The sequence below is a fragment of the Sciurus carolinensis genome, chromosome 1 (assembly GCF_902686445.1).
Source record: "Sciurus carolinensis chromosome 1, mSciCar1.2, whole genome shotgun sequence".
In the NCBI taxonomy this organism is placed as follows: domain Eukaryota; kingdom Metazoa; phylum Chordata; class Mammalia; order Rodentia; family Sciuridae; genus Sciurus; species Sciurus carolinensis.
This window is the reverse complement of record NC_062213.1, coordinates 136441053-136468835: the sequence shown is the minus strand read 5'-3', so window position 1 is coordinate 136468835 and position 27783 is coordinate 136441053. Positions and strand designations below refer to the sequence as shown.

Genomic DNA, 27783 nt, shown 5'->3' with positions numbered 1-27783 from the left:
TCAGTCCCTGTGGATGAAATGGCAGTCACAGGAGTGAGGGAGGAGTGGAAAACACATCCCTGTTTCTGGTCAGAGAAGAAATACAACACCTTGGAGAGAGAGCTCTCTGTTCATAGGCTGGGACTGCCTCTTTGGTGAACTTTCAAGCCCCTGTGTTTCTGAATAAATAGCTTTAAAGTCATTGTCCGAGAGGAGTTTCCATCACTTGATTCCTTATGAGCCATATCCATCCCCTTTTAGAAGATCCTTTCTTGGTACAAAGGGTGTGAAATTACTGCAAGTTCTTGATTGCTATACTTCATCCCAATAATAAAAAGCTTCTCTTAAAGCTACTTGGTATTAAAAGTGTTTATTCTGATAGCCCTATGTGGCTTGGCCATGGCAAGGGTAGGACTGGGTGTTCCCCTTTGATACTTAACTCAGAGGCTTTAGGATGTCTACAATGATATCTGATAATCACTATCATAAAATGAACGAAGAGACTATGTATTCACAAGACAGCCTAAATGCCTTTATAAAGAAACAATGCATGCCAATATGCTTTCATCTGTCATCATCAGCTGGCATTTAAGAACTATGACTTAAAATTTTACATTTAAAATCTAACAGATTATAATAGCAACTCAGCATATACTTAAAGCAATATTAGGTATATTGAAAATTTGGTATTTTAGGAAGTCATAATTATATCATCATTAAATTTAAAATTCAGAATATTTTATTATATAACATCACAATATAAGACAACTATATACATTATTTAGAATCATATATTTGGCTCATAATTGGCCTAGGTTTATTACAAATCCAATTGAATGGTGGCTACAGACATCACAAAAAATGATTCTCATAGTGGGTGTTTCAGAAAAATGTTCTAAAACTAATATAGTAGTTAAGTGAGAATTATCCAGAAAAAAGGAATACTAGCAGCTATCATGTCTTCAAGTTTCAATTAGATAATAAATTATATTTCAAATATCTATTTACAAATCATAACAACCAGTACTATTTTTTTACCTAATCACATTTTAGATTCATAGTAAAAACCTAATGCTGATAAAAAAGAAATTCAATGGTTTACCCAAACATTGTTACATAAGAAGTTTTAAGAAACTGTAAATAATTCTTAATACTTTCATTTTGATTCTCTGACTTCTCAAGACTATGTTGCATTTCTTTCAAACATACTTCTTGATGTTGTGTTTTCTAAACAAAAATAAGAGAGAAATACAATCAATAGTGGTATTCACATAAAAGTCATAATAAAAATACCTACATACAATAACTGAACACATTTTCAATTTTTAAAAAACGTTCTTATAGTTGATGTGTCCATTAATATATCTTAAAAGTTAATGAGATGTTTTGTAACAATGTTCCCAGTATTTGACTACAGTCAGCCATAAAGAATAATAATATCATGGCATTTGCAAATAAATGGATGGAACTGGAGAATATCATGCTAAGTGAAATAAGCCAAACCCAAAAAACCAAAGGTTGAATGTTTTCCCTGATAAGTGGAAAATGATATATAATAGGGGTGGGGGGGATGGAGAATGAGAGACGAATGGGGAAACTTTAGAATATGAAGAAGAAAATGAGAGGGAGGTGGGTATGGAAAATGGTGGAATGAGACAGACATCATTACCCTATGTACATGTATGATTACAAGAATGGTAGGAATCTACATTGTGTACAACCATAGAAGAGAAATGATGCACCCCATTTGAGTACAATGAATCAAAATGTAGTCTGTAAAAAATTAAAAGCTAAATTTAAAAAAAGCTACTAATAAATAGGTTTACTATCTAAACATTTTTACACTAGTAAAGAAACCTAAAATTTTTAACACAGATATAGAAATAGTTGAAAAATGAGTTTTGTTCTGTGCTTTTCAGGGATAGCTGACTGATCAGTCAAGGATTTATTTTATATATATGCTTTAGCTCCAAGTGGATTGTAAACACCGGAGAGCCTTTCTCACAGGTGACCTCAGAGTCTTCTGCAGTGCCCTGTTCAGCCCACAGGTCTTTTCTTATTTTCTGCCCAAGTACTCCAGTGGGGGAGGGTAGTGAATGCACAGCCTCCAGGATGGTCTCAGCTGCTTAACCCATGGTAACCCTTCTAGAGCCAGAAATGTCTCTTCATTTAGGACATACAATGTCCTAAAATCCATTCATAATTTTACATTATACCCTATGATACAAGCGCATTGTGTTACTATTTTTCTCTCAAAATTGTTGAGTAAAGTTGATGCTCCAAAAGTATTTGCTGCATTTATCCAGTGACTTTGTACAGCTGTCTATCAGGCTGCATTGTTGTGAAGGAAATACACCGTCTCTCTGGACAGACCTTGGAAATTAGATAGTATTTGCAACCTGTTTTATCTAAAGCATTTTTAGTGAACTGATCTAATTTAAAAAATTGTTTTAAACAGCAAAGGTCATTCTGATGGGATAAAATATGAATTTTTAGGCAGAAAAAATGGCAAAAATTAGTACGGACATATGTTCAAGGTAATGGAAATATGTTATGATGGTTTTAAATAAAACCCACTTATTAAGTAAATCTGTTAAACATATAATAATGTGGGGTTAAGTGAATGGGTATTGCAACGCCCACCACTGCCACCAGAGTACCTGGGTGGAAAGTAAGTAAAGGCCTCTGGGGTGAAGAGGACACTATCACCTGTGAGAGAGGCTCTCTGGATGTTTCCAAACCACTTGGGGCTAAAGCATATATATAAGATAAATCTTTGACTGATCAGTCAGCTGTCCCTGAAAAGCACAGAACAAAATTCACTTTTCAGCTATTTCTAAATCTGTGCTTAGAATTTTATACATTTTTGTTGGTATAAAAATCATCACATTATAAATCTATTTATTAGTAGTCAAATATTGGAAACATTACAAAACCCAATTCAGCTTAGCTTAGCTTTATTTTTTCAGAGGCTTCAATTACATAAAGAATACACACATATTTTGTAATATCAGAAACTCCTATGGTGAGTTTTAAAGAGAGTTTGGAAATAAAGAAGAGGCCTGTGCTAAATTAAAAGTGATAAATGCTTATTCTGATTAGATTGTCATATAACTTGTGAAGACAATAAGATTAAACAGTGCATGCCATAATCATTTAACTTTTAGGTTTTCTTTTAGACACTGGGAATGAAAAAAACCAGTTTTTGTGGAGTCTCCTGCTTCTGGAAAATAAAGTTTCATTATTCTCTATGTCAATATCAAATAGATAGTTAAGTAATTTAAACACAACTAAACCTAGCTTCAAGAGTATCTTATGCCAACTGAGTATTTCATAAATATTCAGGGAAAAACATTAGAAGACTAATTAAACACAGTCAATTTGGTATTCTCATTTCATGGCTAAGTGGATCAAAGCATTCATTTCATATGCAGATTTAACAATACTGAATATTTAACACCGAATCATATATTTCTAAAATAAAATATTCATAGACAATTATTTAAGACAGATATAAAAATCTAACTTACAGTCTAAATTGTGTTTATCTTTAAAAAATGAAAAATTCATATCATGAAGAAAAAATACATAGATTTTAACTCTCAGTTTCATTAAGAGGCTATTATGCAAAAGCACATGCAGGGGGAGGGCCTGATGAAATGGGGCAATGCAATACAGCTGCCAAGAAGGCAGGAGAAATTCTTTGGCATAATGCTGACATTTATATTTTATGTTTTATAATATTTATTTCTAATATTATCAGTAAAACAATAGCCATGATTCCCTTCAATATGTACTTTAACAATTTAACTAAACTACATGGTATGAATGTTAAATGTTAGTTTATTTTTTTATAATATATTGTCATACTAATACTTACACTGTTTATTTTGCAAACAAGTTGGTTTTGTTCTTCATTTTTCTTTCTAAGCTCAGTTTCCAGATCTACTATTTTAATTTGTAAAGCCCTTTCTCTAGATGACATTTTCTCTATTTCTTCAGAAACCTGCAATTTTTATTAAGAGAGTAAAATAACTAAAGGTGTTTCTTTAAAATGTGATCTAAATCCTTGACAAGTTTATACTGTACTTTTTTTTCCCAAACAGGTATCTACTGGGTGTTGGACAATATAATTAGAGAGTAGTTAAAAATATTCTATCTTGAAGAAGCACATAAGTATCTGTACTTTAAAAAAATTTTATTTGTTCTAATTATATACAACAGTAGAATGCATTTATGCACTTTGATAAATCATACATAAATGAAGCATAATTTCTTATTTTTCTGATTGTACATATTGTAGAATCACATCAATCATGCAGTTTTATATGTACATGAGATAATAATGTCTGTTTCACTGTACTATACCTCTTCCCCTCCCTTCATTCCCCTCTACCTACTCTAAAGTAACTCTATTCTCCCCACCCCTGTTGCATATTGTGAATTAGCCTCAGTCTATCAGAGAAAACATTCCACCTTTGGTTCTTTTGGTTTGGCTTATTGAGCTTAGCATGATATTCTCCAACTCCATCCATTTACCAGGAAATGCCATAATTTCATTCTTCTTTAAAGCTGAGTAATATTCCATTTATATATATATCACATTTTCTTTATCCACTCATTTGTTAAAGGACACCTACGTTGGTTGCATAGTTTAGCTATTGTGAGTTGAGCTTCTATAAACATTGACGTGGCTATGTCACTGTAGTATGTTGATTTTGCTGATTTTAAGTCCTTTGAGAATAAACTGAGGAGTAGCACAGCTGGGTCAAATGGTAGTTCCATTCCAAGTTTTCTGAGGAATCTCCATACTGCTTTCCATGATGGTTGCAATAATTTGCATTCCCACCAGCAATGTATGAGTACAACTTTTTCCCCACGTCCTCGCCAACATTTATTGTTGCTTATATTCTAGATAATTTCCATTCTGATTGGAGACAAATCTTAGTTTCGATTTACATTTCTCTAATTGCTAGAGATATTGAACACATTTTCACCAATATGTTGATTGAATGTATATCATCTTCTGTGAAGTGCCTGCTCAGTTCCTTAGCCCACTGATTGATTGGGTTATATGTATTTTTGGTGTTAAATTTTTTGAGTTCTTTATATATCCTAGAGATTAATGCTTTATCTGAGGTGAATGTGGTAAAGATTTTCTCCCAATCTGCAGGTTCTCTCTTCACATTATTGATTGTTTCTTTTGCTGAGAAGAAGCTTTTTAGTTTGAATCCAACCCTTTGATTTTTTTATTTAACTTCTGTGCTTCAGGGGTCCTGTTTAGGAAGTCAAATCCTAGGTCAACATGGTAAAGATTTGGGCCAACTTTTTCTTCTAGTAGGCTCAGGGTCTCTGTTCTAGTGCCTAAGTCTTTGATCTACTTTGAGTTGAGTTTTGTGCAGGATGAGAGATAAAGGTTTAATTTCATTTTGTTACATGTGGTTTTCCATTTTTCCCAGCATCATTAGCAGAATAGGCTATCTTTATTGTATGTTTTTGGCACCTTTGTCTAGTATGAGATAACTGTATTTATGTGAATTTGTCTGTGTCTTCTATTCTGTACCACTGGTCTGTGTTTTGGTGCCTACACCATGCCATTTTTGTTACTATGGCTGTGTTATAGTTTAAGATCTGGTATTGTGATGCCTCCTGCTTCACTCTTCTTGCTTAGGATTGCTTTCGCTATTCTTGGTCTCTTATTTTTCCAAATGAACTTCATGATTGTTTTTTCTAGTTCTGTGAAGAATGTCATTGGGATTTTAATAGGAATTGCATGAAATTTGTTTAACGCTTTTGGTTGTATGACCATTTTGACAATATTAATTCTGCCTATCCAGGAGCATGGGAGGTCTTTCCATCTTCTAAGGTCTTCTTCAATTTCTTCTTTAGTGTACTGTAGTTTTCATCTTAGAGGTCTTTCAACTTTTTTGGTTAGATTGATTCCCAAGGTTTTTTTTTTTTTTTTTTTTGAGGCTCTTGTGAATGGGGAAGTTTTCCTAATTTCTCTTTCAGTGGATTCATTACTGATACGTAGGAATATGTTTGATTTATGGGCACTGATTTTATGTCCTCCTACTTTGCTGAATTCATTTATTCTAGAAGTTTTTCGGTGAAATTTTTTTGATCTTCTAAATACAGAATCATGTCACTGGCAAATAGTGATAGTTTGGGTTCTTCTTTTCCTATTTGTATACCTTTAATTTCTTTCTTCTAATTGCTCTGGCTACAGTTTCAAGGACAATGTTGAACAAAAGCAATGAAATAGGGCATCCCCATCTTGTCTTGTTCCAGTTTTTAGAGGGAATGCTTTCAATTTTTCTCCATTTAGAATTATGTTGGCCTTGGGTTTAGCATATATAGTTTTTACGATGTTTTTCCCTAGTTTTTCTAGTGTTTTGAACATGAAGGGGTGCTGTATTTTGTCAAATGCTTTTTCTTCATCTATTGAGATGATCATATGATTCTTGTTTTTAAGTCTATTGATATGATGAATTATGCTTATTGATTTCCATATACTGAACCAACCCTGCATCCTTGGGATGAGCCCCCCTTGTCATGGTTCACTATCTTTTTAATGTTTTTGTATGTGGTTTTCTAGAATTTTACCAAGAATTTTGCATGTATGTTCATCAGAGATATTGGTCTGAAGTTTTCTTTCCTTGATATGTCTTGGTCTGGTTTTGGTATCAGGGTGATATTAATATAGCCTCATAGAATGTGTTTGGAAGTGTTCCCTCCTTTTCTGTTTCATGGAATAATTTGAGAAGTACTGATGTTAATTCTTCATTTAAGGTCTTGTAGAACTCAGCTGAGAATCTGTCTGGTTCTGGGTTTTTCTTAATCAGTAAGCTTTTCATGGCATTTTCAATTTCATTGCTTAAAACTGATCTGTTTAAATTGTGTATGTCCTCCTGATTCAGTTTGGGTGGACCATATTCCTCTAGAAATTTGTTGATGTCTTCAAGATTTTCTATTTTGTTGAAGTATAGTTATTCAAAATTGTTTGTAATTATGCTTTGTATTTCAATAGTGTCTGTTGTGATATTTCCTTTTCCTCACATATTTTAGCAATTAGGGTTTTCTTTTTTCTTTGTGTTGGTAGGGGTTTATCAATTTTATTAATTTTTTCAAAGAACCAACTTTTTGTTTTGTTAATTTTTTTCAATTCTTTTGTTTCATTTTCATTGATTTCAGCTCTGATTTTAATTATTTCCTGTTTCCAACTGTTAATAGCTATACTTTTTACATAAATATTTGAAAACTCAGCTTGAGATGGCAAAGATTTGTGTACATTTTCACTGCTTTGCAACTAAGGTAGGTGTTTTCCCCAACAGCATATTTTTAACATTATAAGGTTAATCTCTATTTTTAATAGTATTTATATGCACCATGGTGTCTATAGCAGCAGTAGAAAATACAAAGATCTCATGAAAAGCTGATTATATTTTTGGATGGATATAATAGAGGGGTGATGTACACACACACAAACACAAACATCACACAACTAGTTTTTTATTCATTCATCTAAGTGACCTGAATTTGAGTTTTCATATTTCTCTCATTGCTTATTTTATTAGAAGGTCTAGTTTAGCTCATCAAAAATTCAGATATATGGAAGGCTTTTTGTAGAAATGTTGGGTAGGAATCACAAGAATGAGCATGAAAGTCAGGGTCCAGTCCAGGTACAAGGAGCTAGTAGCAAGGAGTATCTTCTAACCTAATGCTGTAGACTTGGTTCTAAGTTTTATGAAATGATTTACAAACATTTCTTCTGCACAAATGCTAAAGGCAATTTTGACTGAAGGATGTTAGCAGGATCTGAAGTGGAGGTAAAGGCCCTCAGAACAAATATTCATGTCCTTGGCACTGTTCCCTCCATGTGGGCTATGGAGACAGGGCAGTGATGGCACTTCTCAAGTATACAGAAACTACAGCCCACCTCACGTTCGGCTGTAGTAGGGGTTTTAAAAAGGAGTGGGCAGACACACCTCAGGGGACTTTAAACACTTTTGGAAAGGAATTTGAGAGCACCTGAAATTTTCAAGATTCACTAAGGCTGAATCCAAAATAAAGCCACCTTTTATTTTCCTAACCATGTGCTCTACACAATTTAAATTGGTTTCTCAGAGTTTAAAAAAATCAGACTATATATGTGATACTTATAAGACTCACATTTCAAGAATATTAGCTTTTACCTGACTTTCATGAAATTAACATTAATGGGATTGAGGAAGACCATGGGTACAAGTAAGTTTGGAGGAAATGATTCAGAATTTGGTTTAGACCTATTAAGCCTGATATGTCCATATTCAATTGAGATGCCAAGTAAGTAGCAGAATATGTGAGTCTAGAGATACATACCTAAGAATAATCACTTTTTAGCCTCACTCATGAAGAAACTCATCACCACATTTTACTAGTTAAGAAAATTATAGTTCAGAGATGTGAACAAGGTCAGTATACAATGTGTCAGAACCAGAATTCAAACCTAGTTCCTCTTGGAATCCAAAGTTCATCTTTGTTCTTTCAAGATCAGATTTTCAAACTAGATTTAAGTTTGAAAAACTCACCTCTCCTTTGAGATCTTTCTGAATTCATGCCCCCTCACTCCTTCCAGTGTGCCCTGAACCTGCCCTCTGTCACAGTACCTACATATGAGATGGCATTCATGAATTCACATGTTAGTCTCCGTGACGCTGAGTGTCCTGAGAGCTGAGGCCAGGTTTTTCCCCTTTGCCTCTCAAGGACCAGCAGACTGCCTGACAGGGAAGCATTAGTTTAGGCTGAATGCTAATTTAACAGATTTAACTATAATTTAATTCTTGCATGTATTTATTTATTTATACAACAAATATTTGTCAAAAAGGACTTGAGCTTTACAAAAGTTCACCAGATCCTGACTGGAACAAAATTTTTAATTATTTGCACATTTAACTTGGTTTTATATTTTTATAAAAGGATGGGGTACAGGGTTACACCTTTGAAGTGTTTTCCATCTCAACCTGTTACCTAGCCACATAACCATTTACCTGGTGAAGTAACTCTGGACCAGTAATATATCTGTTTTTCTCCAAAGGAAAAAAAAAGGGTAAAGAACAAAAATGTAATTGTTCCCTTTACCCTGTCATCAGGATAAAGACAATGACTGCAAGTCTGGCAACAGGAAATACTAACTATTTAAAAAGAGGACTCCTAAACAAACTAATTAAAAAGATTATAAATAAAAGACATCTGTACCTTTTGTCTTCCTTCTTCTAAAGCAGCTTCCAGTTGCCTGGTTAATGCTGTGTATTCTGCAGATTTCTCTTTAAACTTCAGATTGCTGTGTTTAAGGCATTCTTCTTGGTTTGCCAGCTTCTTCTCAAGTTCTTTATTCTCTGCATCCATCTGTTCTAATTTTCTTTTTACAGAAAGCATATATTCTTAAATTACAGTGTTCAGGAAAAAAATAAAACACCAATTCTAAGTCAATCTAATACTTACTGTTTAAGGTTTTCACACTTCAACTGAATTAGATAATTTTCCTCCTCCAAAGAAAGCTTTGTTAGAAGACTCTGATTTACATCAATCTAGAAGGAAAAAAAAAAAAAAAGCTGTCTTGGTTATTTTTTTTTAAATCAACTTCCAAAAAAATCTACATATTTTACTGTTAGAACAAACAAAACAAGAAGATATAAAATTATTATTACTTCTATACAGAAAGACATCAAGAAATGTTACATTATTAAAATACAAATTCTTGAATTCCTGGTTAAGTTAAAAAAATATGTGCATATGTTGGGGGGAAAAATCAACTAAAATTTTTTCTAATTGATAGCAATTAAAATATTCTGAACAATGAAAAATACATCGTTAAAATATGGAAAAATTACACAGTATTTACTATTGTTACTTAGTTTCTCTTGTAGATTTATATTTCATTTAATAATACTGACTGATAAAAATTGAGTATCTGTGAAGTTCTAACTGTAAGTAAAAATCATACTCTTCTGAGAAGTAAAGTAAATCAAAGATACACATGCCCATGCCAAGACAGAATATCCTCTAAGTTGTGGCTTAGTGGTAGACAAGCAGGCCTAGCCATGTGTAAGGCCCTGAGTTCCATGTCCAAAACCACAAAAATAAATATAAAAAAATAAAAAATTTCTTCCCATTTCTTCAAAGGCTGTAAAAGTTTGAATGAATTTTAAAAATCTTTTCTCATAGTTTCAACTAATAATTTAGGTTAAATATATATAACAACGTTTTCCTAGAAAAATCTCTTCTCAGGAATTTAAATTCACAAAATGCATATTTTAATAAACAGGATGCATTTCACTTCAAAATGAAAATCTAGATTATATTTGGAAGACACAAAATGAATTCTTCCCATAACTATATTGCAAGTAGAGAAAAAAGACTTGCCACCATCCTTGGATGTGCTTCTTTGGAAAAAAAATTAATTCATTCAAAAATACCTGAATGCCTTCTATGTGCTAGGCATTGAGCTAGGAGATGACTGTGTGATGATAAAAAGGGAACACATGATTCCTGTTCTGAGAGGTTAAAAAGTATATATGGAAAATAAGGATTGAAAATAATCCCAATAAACATGATGCACAATTCTACTCGAAGGCACTGTAATTTTTCTTGGGTAAATTACAATAATTTACCTTATCCAGATAAAAAGAAACATACATAAGCACAGTTTTGCTCCTTCCCTCATGCAATTACCACATCCTCCATGTCTAAATATAGATTTGCATGAATAGCCTAAGTTACTGATTTTAATTGCCAATTTGTCACCATGAAACACTAAAAGAACAGCCTATAAAATAACATTATGGTAATTATGGTATCTACATGAAAATATTTTATCAACAGAGGCAGATGGAAATGAAAAAATCAACCCCTGACATGAGTGCCCTCAACTGGTGAAATCACTCCAAGTGCTCCTTTAACATATCTTGCAAAAACTCAGAACGAACGCTGGACACCTGGCCCTGAAGCTCCCTAACGGTGTGTTCCTGGTCTGCACATTTCGCCTTGCAGTGCTGCAGGCTCTCCTGACACTCCTGAAGCCTCCGTTCAGCCGCCGTCAAGGAATCACGGATACGTTCTACCTCCTTCAGATGAGACTCCATCTGGCCTCTCATCTGAGTGTGGCATTAGGGGAAATAAGTGCAAGATCACACATTCAGCATTAATATTCTTATCATTTTAAATGCTAGATGTTATATAATAAGTATTTTAGTTATAATGGTTTTAAACAAATAAATATGAATAAGTATTAATTTATATTCTGCTACAAAAGAACATAAAACTGAAAATTGGATTGGCCCTTTATTAATTTCCAAAAGATTTGTTCAGAAAAAAAATATGATATTAGTTTGCAGGGAGGATGTTTAAACTACTTAGGAAAGTGAACTTTTTGACATCTGTCATTTTGTGCAAGCATAGATGTTAATATTAGTAAAGTTGGTATACTAGTTTTCTATTTTCTACCATTAGTCCTCAGGTAAGTGTCATTTTCAGTCATTCAATCTTATAACTCAGATATTTAACTAAAACAGAGCAGCCCTGGTTCACTCATCATGGCTCAAATTGGTGGGTTTACTGTATATTACTTTAAGACAATATCATCAGCTTCCACTTGACTGTACTTGATCATGGTTACAATGAACACATTTCTCTGATTTCATCTGTATTATATTAACCCCCATCTATATTAACCTGAAAACTATAGTTCCTTTCTATAGCACTTTTGTGGACAGGTGACTCAAAACAACCTTTAAAATGCTCATACTGTTAATTATACAAAATAGCCAGATGTGGCATTTAGGATGTTCATATGGAGGAAAACCAAGAGTAAGACTCCTTTCCTGAGACAGGGAACACCTATAGCCTCTATGCAGCATCTGGCAATCTTGGTTACAAAAGATGAAAACCAGAAAAAAAGCACACCTCAGTATCCCCAAAACACCTAAGACCCAAGAGAAAATCAGGAAACTTACACAGTAGAAAAGGAAGAAGATTTAATTTTAAAAAATTACTTTTGTGGTTACAGACAAGTAAATAAACACTGATCTTACAGTAGCTGAAAAACACAGGCTCCTGCCCTCTGCGCTTTGGAACGCAGATTTTTAAAATAGGCTTCTTACAGTACTGCCTTGCTGAAAAGAAAACATTTTCATTGGAAGTATCTTCTGAAGAGACCAAAAGACATAAGTGCTATCTTCTCTGGTCTGCTAAAAATAAGTAAAAAATAATCCTAAGGAACTGGTAAGTTGAGCATTGGACGGGTTACTATCATTACCTCTGTTTAACAGCAGTGTGCCTGCTCTAGCTGACCTCTTCATCCCAGTGGTGTCTCATTCTGCCTTTTAATCCCAAGATATGGGAGCAACCCAGAGAGAGAAACCTTATTACACTCAGCTGGAACTGACCACTAACATCCCATGACCTCTCCAACCAGGAGTCAGCATCCGACAACTTTCACAGCTTCCTTACCAAAACAACATGCAACTCCAAAAAGGGATGCAGTTTCATTTAAAAACTTAGAAATATTCACAAAAACATCTTCCCTTGCCAACACTGGCTTTCCCCCATTCTGTTGCAACAGGGCAAATAAAAGGAAATGATGAATTTTTTTAAAGGTATCATTTTTCTTCAAAAAAAAATGCATTTAGCAGAGAATATTTACTTTGCAATTTTTTAGACAGAACACAATTTCTAACCAGAAAAAAATGATGAGATTAGTTTGCATTTTAGGCTGACAAATCTCAGTGGTAATCAGATTTTTAAGTTTAAATCAACTTCTGTATCAGAAAAAATAAACATTTATGCTATTTCTTAAATAGTAAAAAAAAAAAATTGAAAAAAAGAACATTCTCATAAACAAACAACATTTCAAGCCTGGAAGAAACATTACTTCCACAGGAATAAAAAAAAAAAAATCTCTCAGAGATTGAGAACAGATGATTCCTAGGTATGAACTATGAACTATGACCAAAATCAAAGAACTTATATAACATTCACAGAGAGAAAAACTATATAAATATTATATTATTTTACTATTCAAAAATTGCACATTTACCTCATCTAATTTTTTATTTTTGTTTTTTGTTATTAGATTATTTTCATGTAGCAACTTTTCACACCTGCTTTTCACCATTTCAGCTGCTTCTTGCAACTTTTGTACCTAAAAATAAAATGCATGATTAGAGTACCATGTGTTATTTAATTATTAGGACTATAACATGAAATAAAAACTAAAAATGTGAATTTTCATATTAAATGAACCATCATTTCCCTAGCAATACCCTCAGTATGTTTATCTAATGTTATTCCTTCTTTAAATATAGAACTGCTCAATGCTCTATTCTAATCCACAAATCTTTTATGATTTACCTGTCTTCTTCCCTTAATACTTCTAGACTCTTCATTTGAACTCTGAAAACTAAAGAGATCTGCATGTAAATGCTACTTTAAGTTAATAGTCTCTGGTCCAAGACAGCTTTCATTCCAATAAGTTTTCCTAACAAATGAAAATCTGCTCAAAAAATATCTGAGCACTTCATACAAGGCCCAGTAGTTAGATTATAGGGTAACTCAGTCATAGTATTCTTGCTGAGGGATTAAACCTGAACAACCAAGTGAAAGACCCAGATAACATTATCAATACAGATTCACTATCCTCCATAGACTCCATTCTTTCCTCCTACCTACAATATTCTAACTGGAAGTCTCAACTCCATTTTACCATCTAATCCATCCAGATGCATGCAGTTCCTTCAGAAGCTACTTACGTATACTTTGCCCCACCTTAACTTTTTTTCCTTTGGTTCATTATCTTTTTTCTTTTTTATTATTTTTTAAAGTGATACTGAGGACCAAACCTAGGATCTTGTACCTGTTAGGCAAGTGCTCTATCACTAACCTAAACTCTCAATCCATCATTGTTTTTTAACTCAAACTCTTTTATCCAATAAATTCAAGATCTTTATTGAGCCCCATAAAGAGGTACATGTCTGTTCTCCCAGAGGCTAAGGAAGCTGAGGCAGGAGGAATGCAATTTCAAAGTTGGTCTTGGCAACGTATCGAGGCCCTAAGCAAATTAGAGAGACCCTGTCTCAAAATAAAAAAATAAAAGGGCTAGGGATGTGGCTCAGTGGCTATCCACCATGGAAAAACCTACAAAAGTTCCATTTTTTCCATGAAGCAGAATATTATATTTCCAATACATAAAGCTTTTCTGTAAATTACCATTAAATTTATTGTCATAAGCTCTTTTCAAGGTCTTTCATGTGAACAAATCTGAATTATACTTTTATTAGGAAAGATGAAATGCTGGACATTAATGACTCTAGAAGAGCATCAGTATTCTAAGAATATAAGATGAAAAACCAAATATAATATAATCACCATTAACAAGATTATAGATTAAAATTCATGTAAGACCAATGCAATTAATTTTATATTTACTTTTAAGAATATCCAATATGTCCATAGGCAGTGTTTGAATTAGGCATTAGCAAAATCATCTATCTATAAAGGTATTTAGGATCTTAAGAAACATTTGGGGTATATAATGTATTCCAAAATAACAGTCCCACCTCTTCATTTCTGTTTATTTATTTAGGTCACAAACAAATATGGTGTTCTAAATTGTCTACCAATTTTAACAAATTTGAAAGTAGATGCAGTGGTCACCTGAGTTTTATATACTTCAATAAGGGTTTTCTGTTCTTTTTCTAATTCTTGCAATTCTAAGAGTTCCTTTTCAACAGAAACAACCTTGTCCTTCAAAGCAACAAGTGCACCCTGGAAGAAATATATAATAGACTTTATAAGTTATTAGAACACATTTATACTTCAGTGTTACAGAATTAAAAAACACTTCATTTATCAACAAAATTAATAAAATAAAATTATTTTTATTGTATAAAATTGCCATCTAAAATTTAGGAATTTTGAAAAGTTAGTGACTAATATTTATGAAAAGATTTGCATGGAGCACATATTTTTTAAAACTTCTTAAAAATTTATTGACACAAAAAGAATAATGTCAGCATGCAGTTATTTTCAAATTAATGTAACACTTTGTAATTTCAACAAAAAGTTGGGGGGAATATGATAAAATTAATTAAAACTTACACAGAAGAATAAATAGGAAATACCAGTATAATTTTGAGAGGAAAACTAAGTGGATAATGTCAGTGGTTATTAAATATTAAAATGTGTAAAGAACTAAAATTATTGATATTAACATAAAATATAGAAGACAGTGAAAATGAAAAATACACAAAAATTACACCGAGTATATGATAAAGTTGAATTTTTAAATCAACAGGGATAACAGGTCAGTAAACAAATGGTAAGAGATAACTGATTATTAGGAAAAAAAATAGGTTAACTACTTGCCTCATCCCAACACTAAAGTAGCATCGAAAGAATTAAAGATTAAACATATGGGCTGGGGATACAGTTCAGTTGGTAGAGTGCTTGCCTTGCAAGCACAAGGCCCTGGGTTCAATCCCCAGCACCGCAAAAAAAAAAAAAAGATTAAACATATAATTTAAAAAACCCCAATTTAAACATTTTCCCAAGATTCAGGCAAAAGTATTTGAGTTTTAGAATAGCTACGATCCTACTGAGCATAAAATGAAGAGAAGTTATGAAGAATTATAAAGATCTGAAATTTTACTCTCTTTGAAAGCTTACCAGGTAGCCTACCACAGTTTCATGGATGCTAGCAGAAGACACAAGACTCCTAATCACAGAGGACTTTATTATTCACAACAATACAAGTGGCAAGACTGTTAGCATTTTTATCAGTTTACTGAGCTCCAAATCCCACAAGGCAAAACAAAGATGGTCAGATAAAAACTGCATATGCTGTGGAATACATTACTGGAAAACAAACCTGAATTTAGGGAACCCAAATATCATAGTAGGCAGTAAGTATGATGGCCCTTTGTTCCAAAGAGAAACACTGTGATCTTTTAAGGATGTGAACTACACAGTATCTTTGCAAAGATAGTCTGGATTACAGAGGTCAGTAGCTCTAATTCTAGAATGTGTGAAACTATGAGATTCCTAACAGAAGTCATTATATATACATATATATATAATTGTACAAAAAATATGTAATCTAATATATGTATTTAAAATTTCAGAGCTTTCCAAAAAGTTTAAGAGGCAAACAAAATGTGAAAAATGTTAGCATATTATGATGAATTTGATATATATCATCTGTCATTTAACAGATATAACAAAGATTAGTATCTTTTATAGGGAATTCTAATATATAATAATTATGCCAAAAGATAAAATATAAAGGGTAATGACTAGGTAATTCGAAAAGTTAGAAATATAATAATCAATGAAAATATGAATAAATAGTCACTATCAAAAAAATGCTCTAGGCACTAGTGGTAAACAAAACAGATGAAACTCCTTTCCTTGAGGAGCTCATATACTACAGGTGTAGACAGACAAAAAGCAAGAATTAGAGGTAATAATATATAACACATGAAAGCAGGATAGTAATGACATATTGGGGATGGGCCAGGGAAGGCCTCCTAAGAAAGGGACTTTTGAGTAAGAACCAAAAGAAGTGTGGCCTTTGAGGGAGAGTTTTCCTGAGAAAAACGCAATGGTGTGGCAAGAGGCCTGGCCAGTTGGGGAAAATCAGCAAGAAGGCCAGTGTGGCAGGGGTGAAGAAAAGCAAAGAGGAGAGTAGAAGAAGATGGGATTAGAGAGGTAGTGGAAACCCAGATGGTGATGCCCTGTAGGTGCTTGCTTTATTAACCTAGATACCATTCACTGGGTCTCTGAGCACAATAGTGGCATGGTATGGCAACTGCTACACTGAATGCTGCCTGCAAAGGTCAGGGCAGAAGCGGGAAGAATGGTCAGGATGTCATGGTAATGAGGATAATGATGACTTGATTCAGATAAGGGTACTGGGCTAGTGAGAAGTGACCAAATAATCGATATATCTGAAGATTTGCTGACAGACTGAAGTGGGGTATGAGAGAAAGGATGAGATAAAAAAAGGATTGGGATAAGGAAAACCACAGGATGAATGATATGGGGAAATATCAGAGAGTTCCATCTTGGACATGATAACTTTGAGACACCTATTAACTATCCAAATGGAAATGACAAGTAGGCAATAGAATTTATGTGTGGAATTCCAAAGCAAGTTCTAGGCTAGAGATATAAAATTGAGAACCCCAGCATTTGGATGGTATTTAAAGTTACAAGACTGATAATATCTAATGATTACTAAATGAGATTAACAAATTGGGAGATTCATTTAAAAATTAGTACTTTTAATTACCTACAACTGGAAAAAGTATATGTATTCTTTTACCGGTGGTAGAAATATTTATGATGAAATTTGGAAATGTATAACAAGAGTGGTCTTCCTCTCTTTTGACCATATAATTTCATTTCTCAAAATTTATCCTAAGAAAATAGATGTGCAAAAAAAGAAAAATTCAAACTATCTACATTTTTATTTATAATAATGAAAAACTCTATTACCAAAAGTAAAATACATAAATAATATACAAAATTATATATGACAAAATATTAACTTCAGTTGTTTCACTTGTGAAATCACAAGTTTTTAAATTTTTTTTTCTTTTGTGCTATTCTGTTTTTCCAACTATGTGTAATGAACAAATAAAAGTTTATAACCCCTCCAAATAAACTCTGGTTGTTTTTAACAGAGGAGATTGCTGGACCTTGGCAGCAACATCAGTAAGTTTCTTCTTGTTTAAAATTTTGAAACCTAAAACTATTCTCAAGTAATTAATAACAAAATTAGAATAGGTGAATAGTTTTTCAAGATGGCTGAAAAGAGGAGGTTGCTTTCCTGGATGATCCAAGGATTGAAATCAAGAAAGCAGACAGGCAGCTTCTCGGCAAGTTGGGTGAACAAAAAAAAAGAGGGGGGACTTTACTGGAATTGAAAACTGGATATTCAAAGCAGATTGGGGATTCAGGAGGTTGGATATAATAAAATAAGGAAGAAATCCCCAGCGGCACAGCCACTGCCATGGTGGGGCAGGAAGTACCAGCCAGAGTGGTACCTCCTTGAGCACTGTAGATGGATAAGGGAATTAAAGGGACCTGCATTTTGGGGAGGGCCTGAGGAGTGTATGGTTTAGAGATCAAGGGCACAGCTTGGCAAACCGGAAAGAGATGTTGCACAATATCCGAGAGTGGGGAAAGAAGCTGCCATCTCTCTAGGCGGCACGCGGGAGTCTAAGGAAGGAACCATTTTGCAGCCGTGGCTTGGGGGCAGCAGATGAGGGGGCCGAGTTTGGCCAAGTTTGGCCAGAAATACAGGACCAGTAAACACACATTGCACAACATAAGAGTGTAACCAGGAAAAAATCAAATGTGGCGAGAGGTTTACACAAGGAACAACTGGTCATGGAAACTCACCTAGCTCTACCCCTCTCACTCCAGTCCGACTGCTTGCAGGACCTGCTGGGAGAGACAAATTTGGCCTGGAACTCAGAAGCGGAAGGGTGGGAGAGACTGGAGACTCAACATGAGACCAGGAAATGTGGGCTTTGAAGGTGACATAGGGTCTAAGAATTGGGTCTCCTACCACATGAGTGGAACCCAGGGGAGGCCCCTGGGGTACAGTCTTCCAGCATGGACTAGCAAGTGCTGGGTGCTGGAGGTGCGCTGATTTTAAATCTCCAGTCCAACTGCCATTCAGCGAAGATCCAGGGCTCACCTAAGTCCAAACCCTGCCTCCAGGATTTCTACCTACAGGATACCTCTTTCACTCCAGCAATCCAGAGGGTGGAGCATCATGCTCTAGAAGACTATACCTAAAACTGCTAAGAGAAACAGAATCTTTTGAACTTCAATGGAAAGAATTAACTTTTCATCAAGATCTTTTTAAAAATTATTTTTCTCTATTTAATTGTGACCTTAATGGTACATGGTTGTTCATACATATTCATATTTTTTTCTCATTTCTAGCATTTTTGAAGCCAGTTATTTTTCATAGATTAGTTTTTTTGTGAATTAGGATGTTTGATTAATATATTTTGTTTTGTATTCTTTTGTTGTTGTTTCTAATTTTTAAAAAATTTTTTACTTTATATATATTTTTCTTCCTGTTTCCCTTGATTCTCTTTTATCCTGCTAACAGCCAATCTCTATTGTTCTTTCACTCTTCCTCTTATTTTTTATTTCATCTTCTCTCTTCCTCCAGAATCATCACATCCTTTATCACTTCTGTTCTCTCCCTGTCCACCATTTGAAATTATAAACCCTTTGGCAAACTTGCTGTTTTTATGGTAGGTAACAACTAATCATGTCATTTGTTTATTGTGATAATTAACATTGTAGATGTCACAGTAGGAACTATTTGGGTTAATACTTTATATTGTTTGCACTGGTTGTTGTTATTATTTGTCTCCCCCTAAAGAATGAGGTACTAGAAACCTGCAGGGATACTGTAAGTCCACAAGGTAGAAACTCTACTGCCTCAAACCCATACTGTTATATTGGCAGACACAAACAACGTGAAAGAGCAAGGGAACAAATCACCCCACGCAAACCAAGATACTCCAATAACAGAATCCATTGACACCAGTGGAAGAAATGTCAGAGGAGTTTAGAATGCACCATAGTTAAACTGACTTGAGAAGTAAAGGACAGTATAAGGAATGAAATCAGAGAAAATACAGGAAATGAAAGATCACTTCAATAAAGAAGCAGAGATTCTGGGAAAAAAAAAAGCAAAAATCCTTGAAACCCAAATTAAAAATTCAATAGAAAGCATCACCAACAGACTAGACTACTTGGAAGACAGAACTGCAGGTAAAGAAGACAAGATATACAATCTTGAAAACAGAGTTGACCATAGAGAGATAATGTTACAAAACTATGAACGGAACTTCCAAGAATTATGGGATAATAAGAAAAGACCAAATTTAAGATTTATTGGGATAGATGAAGGTGTAGATTTAAAAAACAAAGGAATGCAATCTTTTCAATGAAATAATATCACAAAATTTCCCAAACCTAAAGAATGAAATGGAAAATCAAATACAAGAGACTTACATGACCCCAAATGTGCAAAATTACAACAAACCCATACACCAAGGCACATTATAATGAAAATGCCTAATATACAGTTTAAAGATAGAATTTTAAAGGCTGTGAGAGAAAAATATCAGATTACGTATGGGGGAAACCAGTTCTGATCTCAGCTGATTTCTCAAACCAGAACCTCAAAGCCAGAAGGTCCTAGAATAACATACCAAGCTGTAAAAAAAAAAAAAAAAACTAACCAAGAATCCTATATCCAGCAAAATTAAGCTCCAGATTTGAAAATGAAATAAAAACCTTCCATGATATACAAAAGTTAAAAGAATTTACAACTAAGCCAGCACTACAGAACATTCTCAACAAAATAATCCATGAAGATGAAATGGAAAAATAAAAAAAGTGAAAACCAGCAAGGGGAGGAGCTACACTAAAGGAATAGTCAATCAAAGGAGAAAAGTCAGATATAAACTCAAATAACCAGGAATATAAATAATAATAATAAACTTGGATGTTAATGGTATAATCTCATCAATCAAAAGACACAGGCTGGCAGATTGGATTAAAAAGAAGACCCAACAATATGCTGTCTCCAAGAGATTCACCTCATAGCAAAGATGTCCACAGACTGAAGGTAAAAGGATAGGAAAAAACATATCACTCAAATGGATCATGTAAAGAAGCAGGGGCTTCTAGCGTTATATCAGATAAAGTGACTTTAAGCCAAAGTTAATCAGAAGGGGCAAAGAAGGCCACTTCACACTGCTTAAAGGAATTGTACATCAACAAGACACAACAATTGTAAATATTTATGCCTTAAACAATGCAGCATCTACGTACATTAAACAAATCCTTCTCAATTTCAGGAATCAAACAGACCACAACACAATAATACTGGGTAACTTTCATATGCCTGTATCACCACTAGACAGATCCTCCAAACAAAAATAAAGAAGCTACAGAAAAAATACAATTGATAATTTTAGACTTAACATATATAGACTATTTCATTCATCAATGACTACATATACCTTCTTCTCAGTAGCACACAGATCCTTCTCTAATACAGACAATGTTACATAAGCTATCTCACATGTTGGCATACAATTGTAATATTAATGTATTTTTAGCATCTGTAGGGTTGGTAGCTCCCTTTCCATTATTAATTTCTTGCTTTTTTCTTGATTAGACTTGCTTGAATTTTATCAATAAAATAAATTTTAGCTGTATTATTTCTTCTCTACTTCATATATTTCTGCTCCTACTCTTATTTTTTCCTTCCTACTACATAATTTGAAAATAGTTATCCTAGCTTCTTTCTGATACAAGTACTTTAAGTTATAAATGTTCATCTGAGTACTGTTTCATCCCAGAGATCCTGATATTTGAAGCTTTTACTATCACATAGTTCAAAGCACTTTTTATTTACTTTTCTTGTGTTTTCTTCTTTGACCTCTGAGTTATATATAAGTATGCCATTTAATTTTGAAATAGTTGACATGTGGGGATGGGGTTCTATATATCTTAAGGTGATTGATTCTAATGTAATAAATCATGCAGGAAACAGTCTGCATGACTTCAAATTTAAAAAAAAGCAATGGAAATCCTTTTTATTTGATTGTATTGGTTATAAACATGTCAAAACTGATCAGATTGCATACTTCAAATACGTGCATTTTATTGTACTTCATCTCAGTAAAGCTATCAGGAAAAAAAAAGAATAACAAAATTAAACATATAGGCAATTTTCTATTATAACATGTCAAACATTTCTAGATCTAGTTCTCCTTAAAACAAAAATCCCAAGAATAATGCACTAAAAAGTTTCTGAATTATTAATCTGAATTAACAGAATATGCCTACATAAACTTTAACTCAATGACTATTAAAATTAATTTCATTATCATGTGATTAAAATAGATTTATAATTAATGAAATTTCTCCTAGTCCTTTACCTTGAAAGGATATAATAAACATAATAAGGATAAAGCAATTTGTTTTCATTCAACAAATTGATTGAAAACTGAGGCTAGGCACACAAAAATGACAGTTTATAAGGACAGATTCATCCTCACTGAGAAGACTTCAGGAGGAAGTGGCAATTTGATCTAAGTTTTAAAGGAAAAGGTCATATGTCTAAGTAAGTTAAAAAGTCAAGTCACGTAAGACTTTCAGAGATAATTCTTTCTTTTTTTTTCTATCTATCCTGCTATTTGAAACTTGGCTACAACCGTTGGAGTTCTAGCAGTCATGTGGATTATGAGGATAAAAAGTCATAATTAGGGATGGCAAAACAGTTAAAAAAAAGTGAAGTTCTCTGATGATATACCAACTCTCTGAACTATTGAGTCTGGACTTCTTTACTTAATAAACATATACTCCCAACTTGTTTAAACCACTTTATTTGGTTTTCTATTAGAGACAGTAAGTTGGATCTTAACAAATACAAGACTTGAGCTGAAATAAAGATTCTTCCCTAGAGGTGTTTATGTATTTTGTTTACTGAAGTTTCCATTATATTCTAGCAAAGTTCATGTAATTTAGATGACAGAAACCAAGTTTATGATTATAAAATATAAGCAAGATTATGTGCAGTATTTAATTCCTTCCTTCATCCAAATTCTAATCTCAGGTATTCCACTAAACTAGTTGTGTGATCTTACTGGCTAAAAGTTAGCAATGGGCTTTATTAAACAGTATGACCTAGGATTAAATAGAATTAGATCTTCTTTCAGAGACATTGTTTATTTCCCTTCTTCCCAAGACAAAGCTAATATAAAGGAATAATGTTTACAAATCCACTTGAGTTTGGATTGTGAGCCATCAAAGAATAAAATATTTTTGATGCTTCTGGAAAACTGCTGACAGATTAACAAAGCAGGAAAGAATACAGCTAAGGAGGAAGCTCATGCACCTGCATAATCTGAGGGCAAGAGTGGGCTATGTGTTGAAAGGATTTATTCAAAGTCTGGGAAGAGAATGAGAACCACCACTACTACCAGTACCCCTCTGGCACATTCAAGGTGGGAATGCCTACAACTAGGTCTCTACCTCCCAAGAAATTATAAAGAGTGAAGGTTCTTCTCCGAAGAAACTCAATTACCTTTCTGGGGAGAACCAGAATAGAAGAATGGTGTTGGCAACCCAGAGTAAAGATGCCCATGATTGTGGCATTATTTTAGGGCCACCAGGAAAACTGCTAGTTTCTCAACGGCTGAGAAAGTGTCATCAGTCAAGGGACAAGGACTAATTGCATATTCATATTGGCTTTTAGTTGTCTATTTTCTCATTAGTTTTTCTATCATCTCATTTATTAATTCTTAAGTGTCATCAGACATTTAAAGAGAGCAACAAGAGAAAGACCCCAATTTAAAAACAAAAAAACTTTTCACCCCTTATCCCAATAATTTTTTAGTTAAAAAAAAAATGATGATCTAGGAAAAAACAAATAAATTGGGAAACTGAAAAAGCAATTCTCATAAGTATCTTCAGATATTTGATGATAGAAACACTCAAACTAAACAAACAAACAAAAAAAATTCTTGAACCATGGTACTTAACTATAGTCCTAGATACTAGAAGCTGAGGCAGGGGGCACACTTGAGCCCAGGAAGGATAGCCTGGGCAACATGAAAAGACCCCATTTTAAAAAACAAAACAAAACAAACAAAAAACTTGGAAATCAAAAATTTTTAAGAAAGATAAAAATCAAGGAAATTTCCCAAAACATTAAACAAAAAACAGAGATTGCAGAAAGAATACGATCCAGTAGAACTAACAAATCAATAGTACTATCAGTAGTACATCTAGTAAAAGAGACTCAAAATGATGGAAAGGGGTTTAGGTAAGGAATACCAATGAAAATAATACAAGAATTTCCTAAAGCAAAAGGATGTTAATCTTTGGATGTACAAGATCAATAAAGTACTCTGTAATGTGGACAAGAAGACAACCATACCTAGAAAAATGTGTGTAAAATTTCAAAATATCCAGGATAAAGGGAATTTTTTGAAAATTTTAAGATAAATTAAAAGTGTCATTAACCAAGGAATAAGAATCAGACTGTCAACAGATTTTCTCCCCCAGAAACTCTAATTGCCAGAAGATGAAAAAGCAAAGCCATTAGAGCTCTGAGTGAAAACTCCTCTCCCTCTAGGCAGAATAAAGGCATTTTTTAGACACGTAAGAACTATTTATGTTTACTTCCCATTTTCTTTTTAAGGGAAAGTTTTTAAAAGATATATTCCAGAAAAAAGTGAGGAATAACAAGAAAAACAACATCAGATCTAGGAAACTGCAGAACCAGAATGGCAGCCAAAGAAGTTCCAGCATAGCATCTGGGTGGCAGGCCTAAAGACCAACCCAGGAGCATCAAAACAGGAAGACAGAGGGTCTCAAGTTAGAAGAGTCTGGGGAAAACAGGTTCTTCAGAGAACAGAAACATGACAGAGTTTCAGGAAAGAACAAGGCTATGAGAAGGGCAAAGAACACAGCAAGCAGGAACTTTGGAAACTCCAGGAAAAATTTAAAAGCTGGAAAAGGAAAATAAGATAAAGATTATTTGACTGTGTAATTAAATAACAATTAGTATTCATTGTTCTTCATTCATTGTTAATTCACTGAATTAATCCATAAAAAGAGCACTTAAGGAGACTGAACAAATTGTCAAGGTTAACAGTACTGGCAAAATAAAAGGAAACTGAGAAGTGAAAAGAGAAGAGACATCTGAAAGGATAAGTAGACAGCAGTACCCTTATTTTACTAAACAGGAAGTAAAGACACATAACCTGTTTTGTGCTTCACATCTGTCCAGTGAAGGCCCCCAATGGAAAGCAGGGGAATAATGCTAATGTAACAAAGATGTCACTTTTGCTCCAGTGCATTTTTTTCCAGCTTACAATAGTTTGCACCATCAAAAAACATGAGCTGGATACAAAATGCACAAACACAATTAAACATACCAAACATACAGCCAATATGCCCCAGGTTTTTCCACTTCCTTCTATGGTTACAAACCCTGTCTTGAAAGTGTTTATTGTATACTGCTCTTAAGTTAAGAATTTTATGTTCCTAACAATCTTTCTTTTAACTTTTTCTATCAACTTAACTTCATTAAAAAAAAAAAAAAAAAAGCCAAAGTGAAATAGCCAATCCCAAAAACCAAAGGTCAAATATTCTCTCTGATATGTGGATGATAACACACAACAAAGGGGTGGGGAGAATAGAAGTTCTGTGGAATAGACAAAAAGGGGAATGAAGTTATGGGAGAGGGGATAGGAATAAGAAAGTGGAATAAATCTAACAAGACTTTCCTAAGTACCTGTTTACTGTTTCTATATTAGGAATTTAACGTATCTTTTTAAGTTGTCTTAGTATTTAGTTATTTTTGTTAGTGCCCTACTAATTAGAATGTCAATATAGACGACTAAAACAAAATAGTTATAAGCGAATAATTTAGAGATATGCAGATAACTATCAGAAGAGCCAAAAATAGTAACTGTTTAAGAGATTTAATGAAGAACTATAAATTAAAACACTGATATCATTTTATCTGTCAAATTAGTTATAAACAACAGATTTTATTTCTAGTGCTGATGAATTATAGAGAACTAGCAACACTGTTAGTGATCTAATATTTTTGAGAAAAAACGTGGCAAAGCTATCAAGAACTTTCCAAATGTTCATTTCCTTTGATCCAGTAATCCACATATGGGAATCTAAACTAAAGAAAATATAAGAACAAAGAAATCCTTTGTGTACAAAAAAGTTAATTATTGTTTGTCAAAGTTAAAAAACTCAGAATAATGTGAAGGTGCTTAAAGGGACTAGTTAAAAGTCAGTTATGCCTAAAAGGAATACATAATCACAAAGCAATTAGAAAGGTAAACTTAATTAGAAAGTGTAAACTTAACACTAAGTATAAATAGATTACTCTTCTGTAATATATTTTTCCACTTTAAATTGAACAAATAAGACATTTTAGTAACAACTATGAAATAAAAACAAATGTTACAAAATATGATTATCTCTGGGGCATGTGGGATCAATAGTTATTTTGTTCTTTTCCTTCTGTGTTTCTATAGTTTCCAAGTTTGCTGTAATGAATATGCATTCTTCCCTCAGAAAATAATACAAAATAATGGAGAGTCAGAAGTTAGAGGAACCATATGCACTAAATAACTGAATTTCTTTTATAAAGAAAACAAGAAATCCATATTACTTGAAGGGCTATGAACTTAACAGAATTTCCTGAAAGAAAAGGGCTAATTCTGAATGTAACTGCTATTTAAAAAAAAAAAAAAGATAAGTACTTATGTGAGTAGTAATTCTGATTTTTAAAAAATCTTTCTTTATCAATTGTAGCCAATATAATGATATTACTCAATAAGTTAAAGGTGAGAAAAGTAGAACCTTGCTACTTCTTGACACATGTATCAATTAGATTTCTAACACTTCCTCCATTCATTCCCAAAGGACCACAGGCAATAGCACCGTCAAGTCCAAGTCCTCCACTTCAAATTAATTAAATCTCTTTACTTGGAACAAAATAGGCTTGAGCTTTATGAGCCTAGCCTTGACCACTGACATAAAGGAGACAAACTGAAAATCAAGGTTAGAAAAGTTACCAACTTTATAAACCAACATAGGGAAAGTATCTTTCTGGTTTGGGCACAGCTGCCTTTCTGTCATACACAGTAAACAACCTTTAATTACTGTACACTACAGTACCTAAAAAACAGGCTGGCCCCAGGGAAAATATGCCAAAATCTACAATGGATTATATTCTCTCTCCAGTTCATGGTGTTTTTAAGATATGAAGAAAGGAAAGTTAGAAAGGATAAGATATTTGATGTACTTCCAAATCCCTTCTGGGAAATAATTTTTTTAAATAACAATTATGAAACTTAAAATCTGGAATACCATCATTTTAGTAAAACAATTTTCTTTGGTGATAATTTTTAAATCTTCTATATTTTTTCTCATAAACAAATTCATAAAAGCAGTCCATTGTAATTTTTATGTAATGTCTACAAAATTCTAAACAGCCAATAATTACATTTTTCCAAGAAAAAGAAATGAATACATTTACAGTGAAAAAAAGATCACTTAGCTCTCTAAAAATATAAGGTCGGCAGGCACCATGGCACAAATCTCTAATCCCAGTGACTTGAGAGGCTAAGGCAGAAGGAACAAATTCCAGGCTAGCCTCAGCAACTTAGCAAGACCTTCTCGCAGAAAAGGTTAGGGATGAAGCTCAGTGGTAAAGGGCCACTGGATTCAATCCCTAGTATCATAAACACACAGAAAGGTCTTAGTACTACTTTTCTTATAACATTAAAAATCTTTCCCTTCTCCAAGTACCACACAAATTACAATAAACATCTTAATACACAGAATAAAATCTACATAGCTACATCTTTTAGGTAATCCTAAATGCTATAATAAAATTAAACTTATAAACACAGAAAAGCAATGTTAGATGTTTATTTTACAAATCTCTCTAAAATGTACTCATGTTACTGATATTATGCTAACATACTGTTATTTATCCTGTGCATGCAAACTTTATTTCATTGTTCAAAATTATTCTTTTCTGTTGTCCAAAAGTAGTAGTATGAAACTGAAAAAGGTGCTGACATCTTTAGTCAAGTCTCATCTGGTTACATGTATCTCTGATTGACTGAAAACGCAATTTCTTTTTTCTCAGGAAAGTATAAAAACTTCTTCCCCTTCTCT

The 27783-nt window shown here is 33.3% G+C and overlaps 1 protein-coding gene across 10 annotated transcripts in view; it reads right to left on the bottom strand.

Annotated features, from left to right (window-relative positions):
- Nucleotides 1-391: 391 nt before the first annotated feature.
- The window catches only part of Odf2l (outer dense fiber of sperm tails 2 like), a 49045-nt gene continuing 21653 nt past the window's right edge, over nucleotides 392-27783 (bottom strand). For 5 of the 10 annotated variants that reach the window (XM_047559762.1, XM_047559755.1, XM_047559748.1 and 2 more), the window contains 7 exons: nucleotides 14671-14781; nucleotides 13055-13159; nucleotides 10956-11114; nucleotides 9463-9548; nucleotides 9217-9379; nucleotides 3860-3985; nucleotides 394-1206 (listed from right to left, as the gene is read on the bottom strand). In XM_047559762.1, coding sequence (XP_047415718.1) covers nucleotides 1078-1206; nucleotides 3860-3985; nucleotides 9217-9379; nucleotides 9463-9548; nucleotides 10956-11114; nucleotides 13055-13159; nucleotides 14671-14781 — 879 coding nt within the window. In that variant the 3' untranslated portion in view covers nucleotides 394-1077. Of the gene's footprint in view, nucleotides 1207-3859; nucleotides 3986-9216; nucleotides 9380-9462; nucleotides 9549-10955; nucleotides 11115-13054; nucleotides 13160-14670; nucleotides 14782-27783 lie in introns of all 10 variants that reach the window. The other 5 variants (XM_047559737.1, XM_047559743.1, XM_047559771.1 and 2 more) reach the window with 5 other exon arrangements.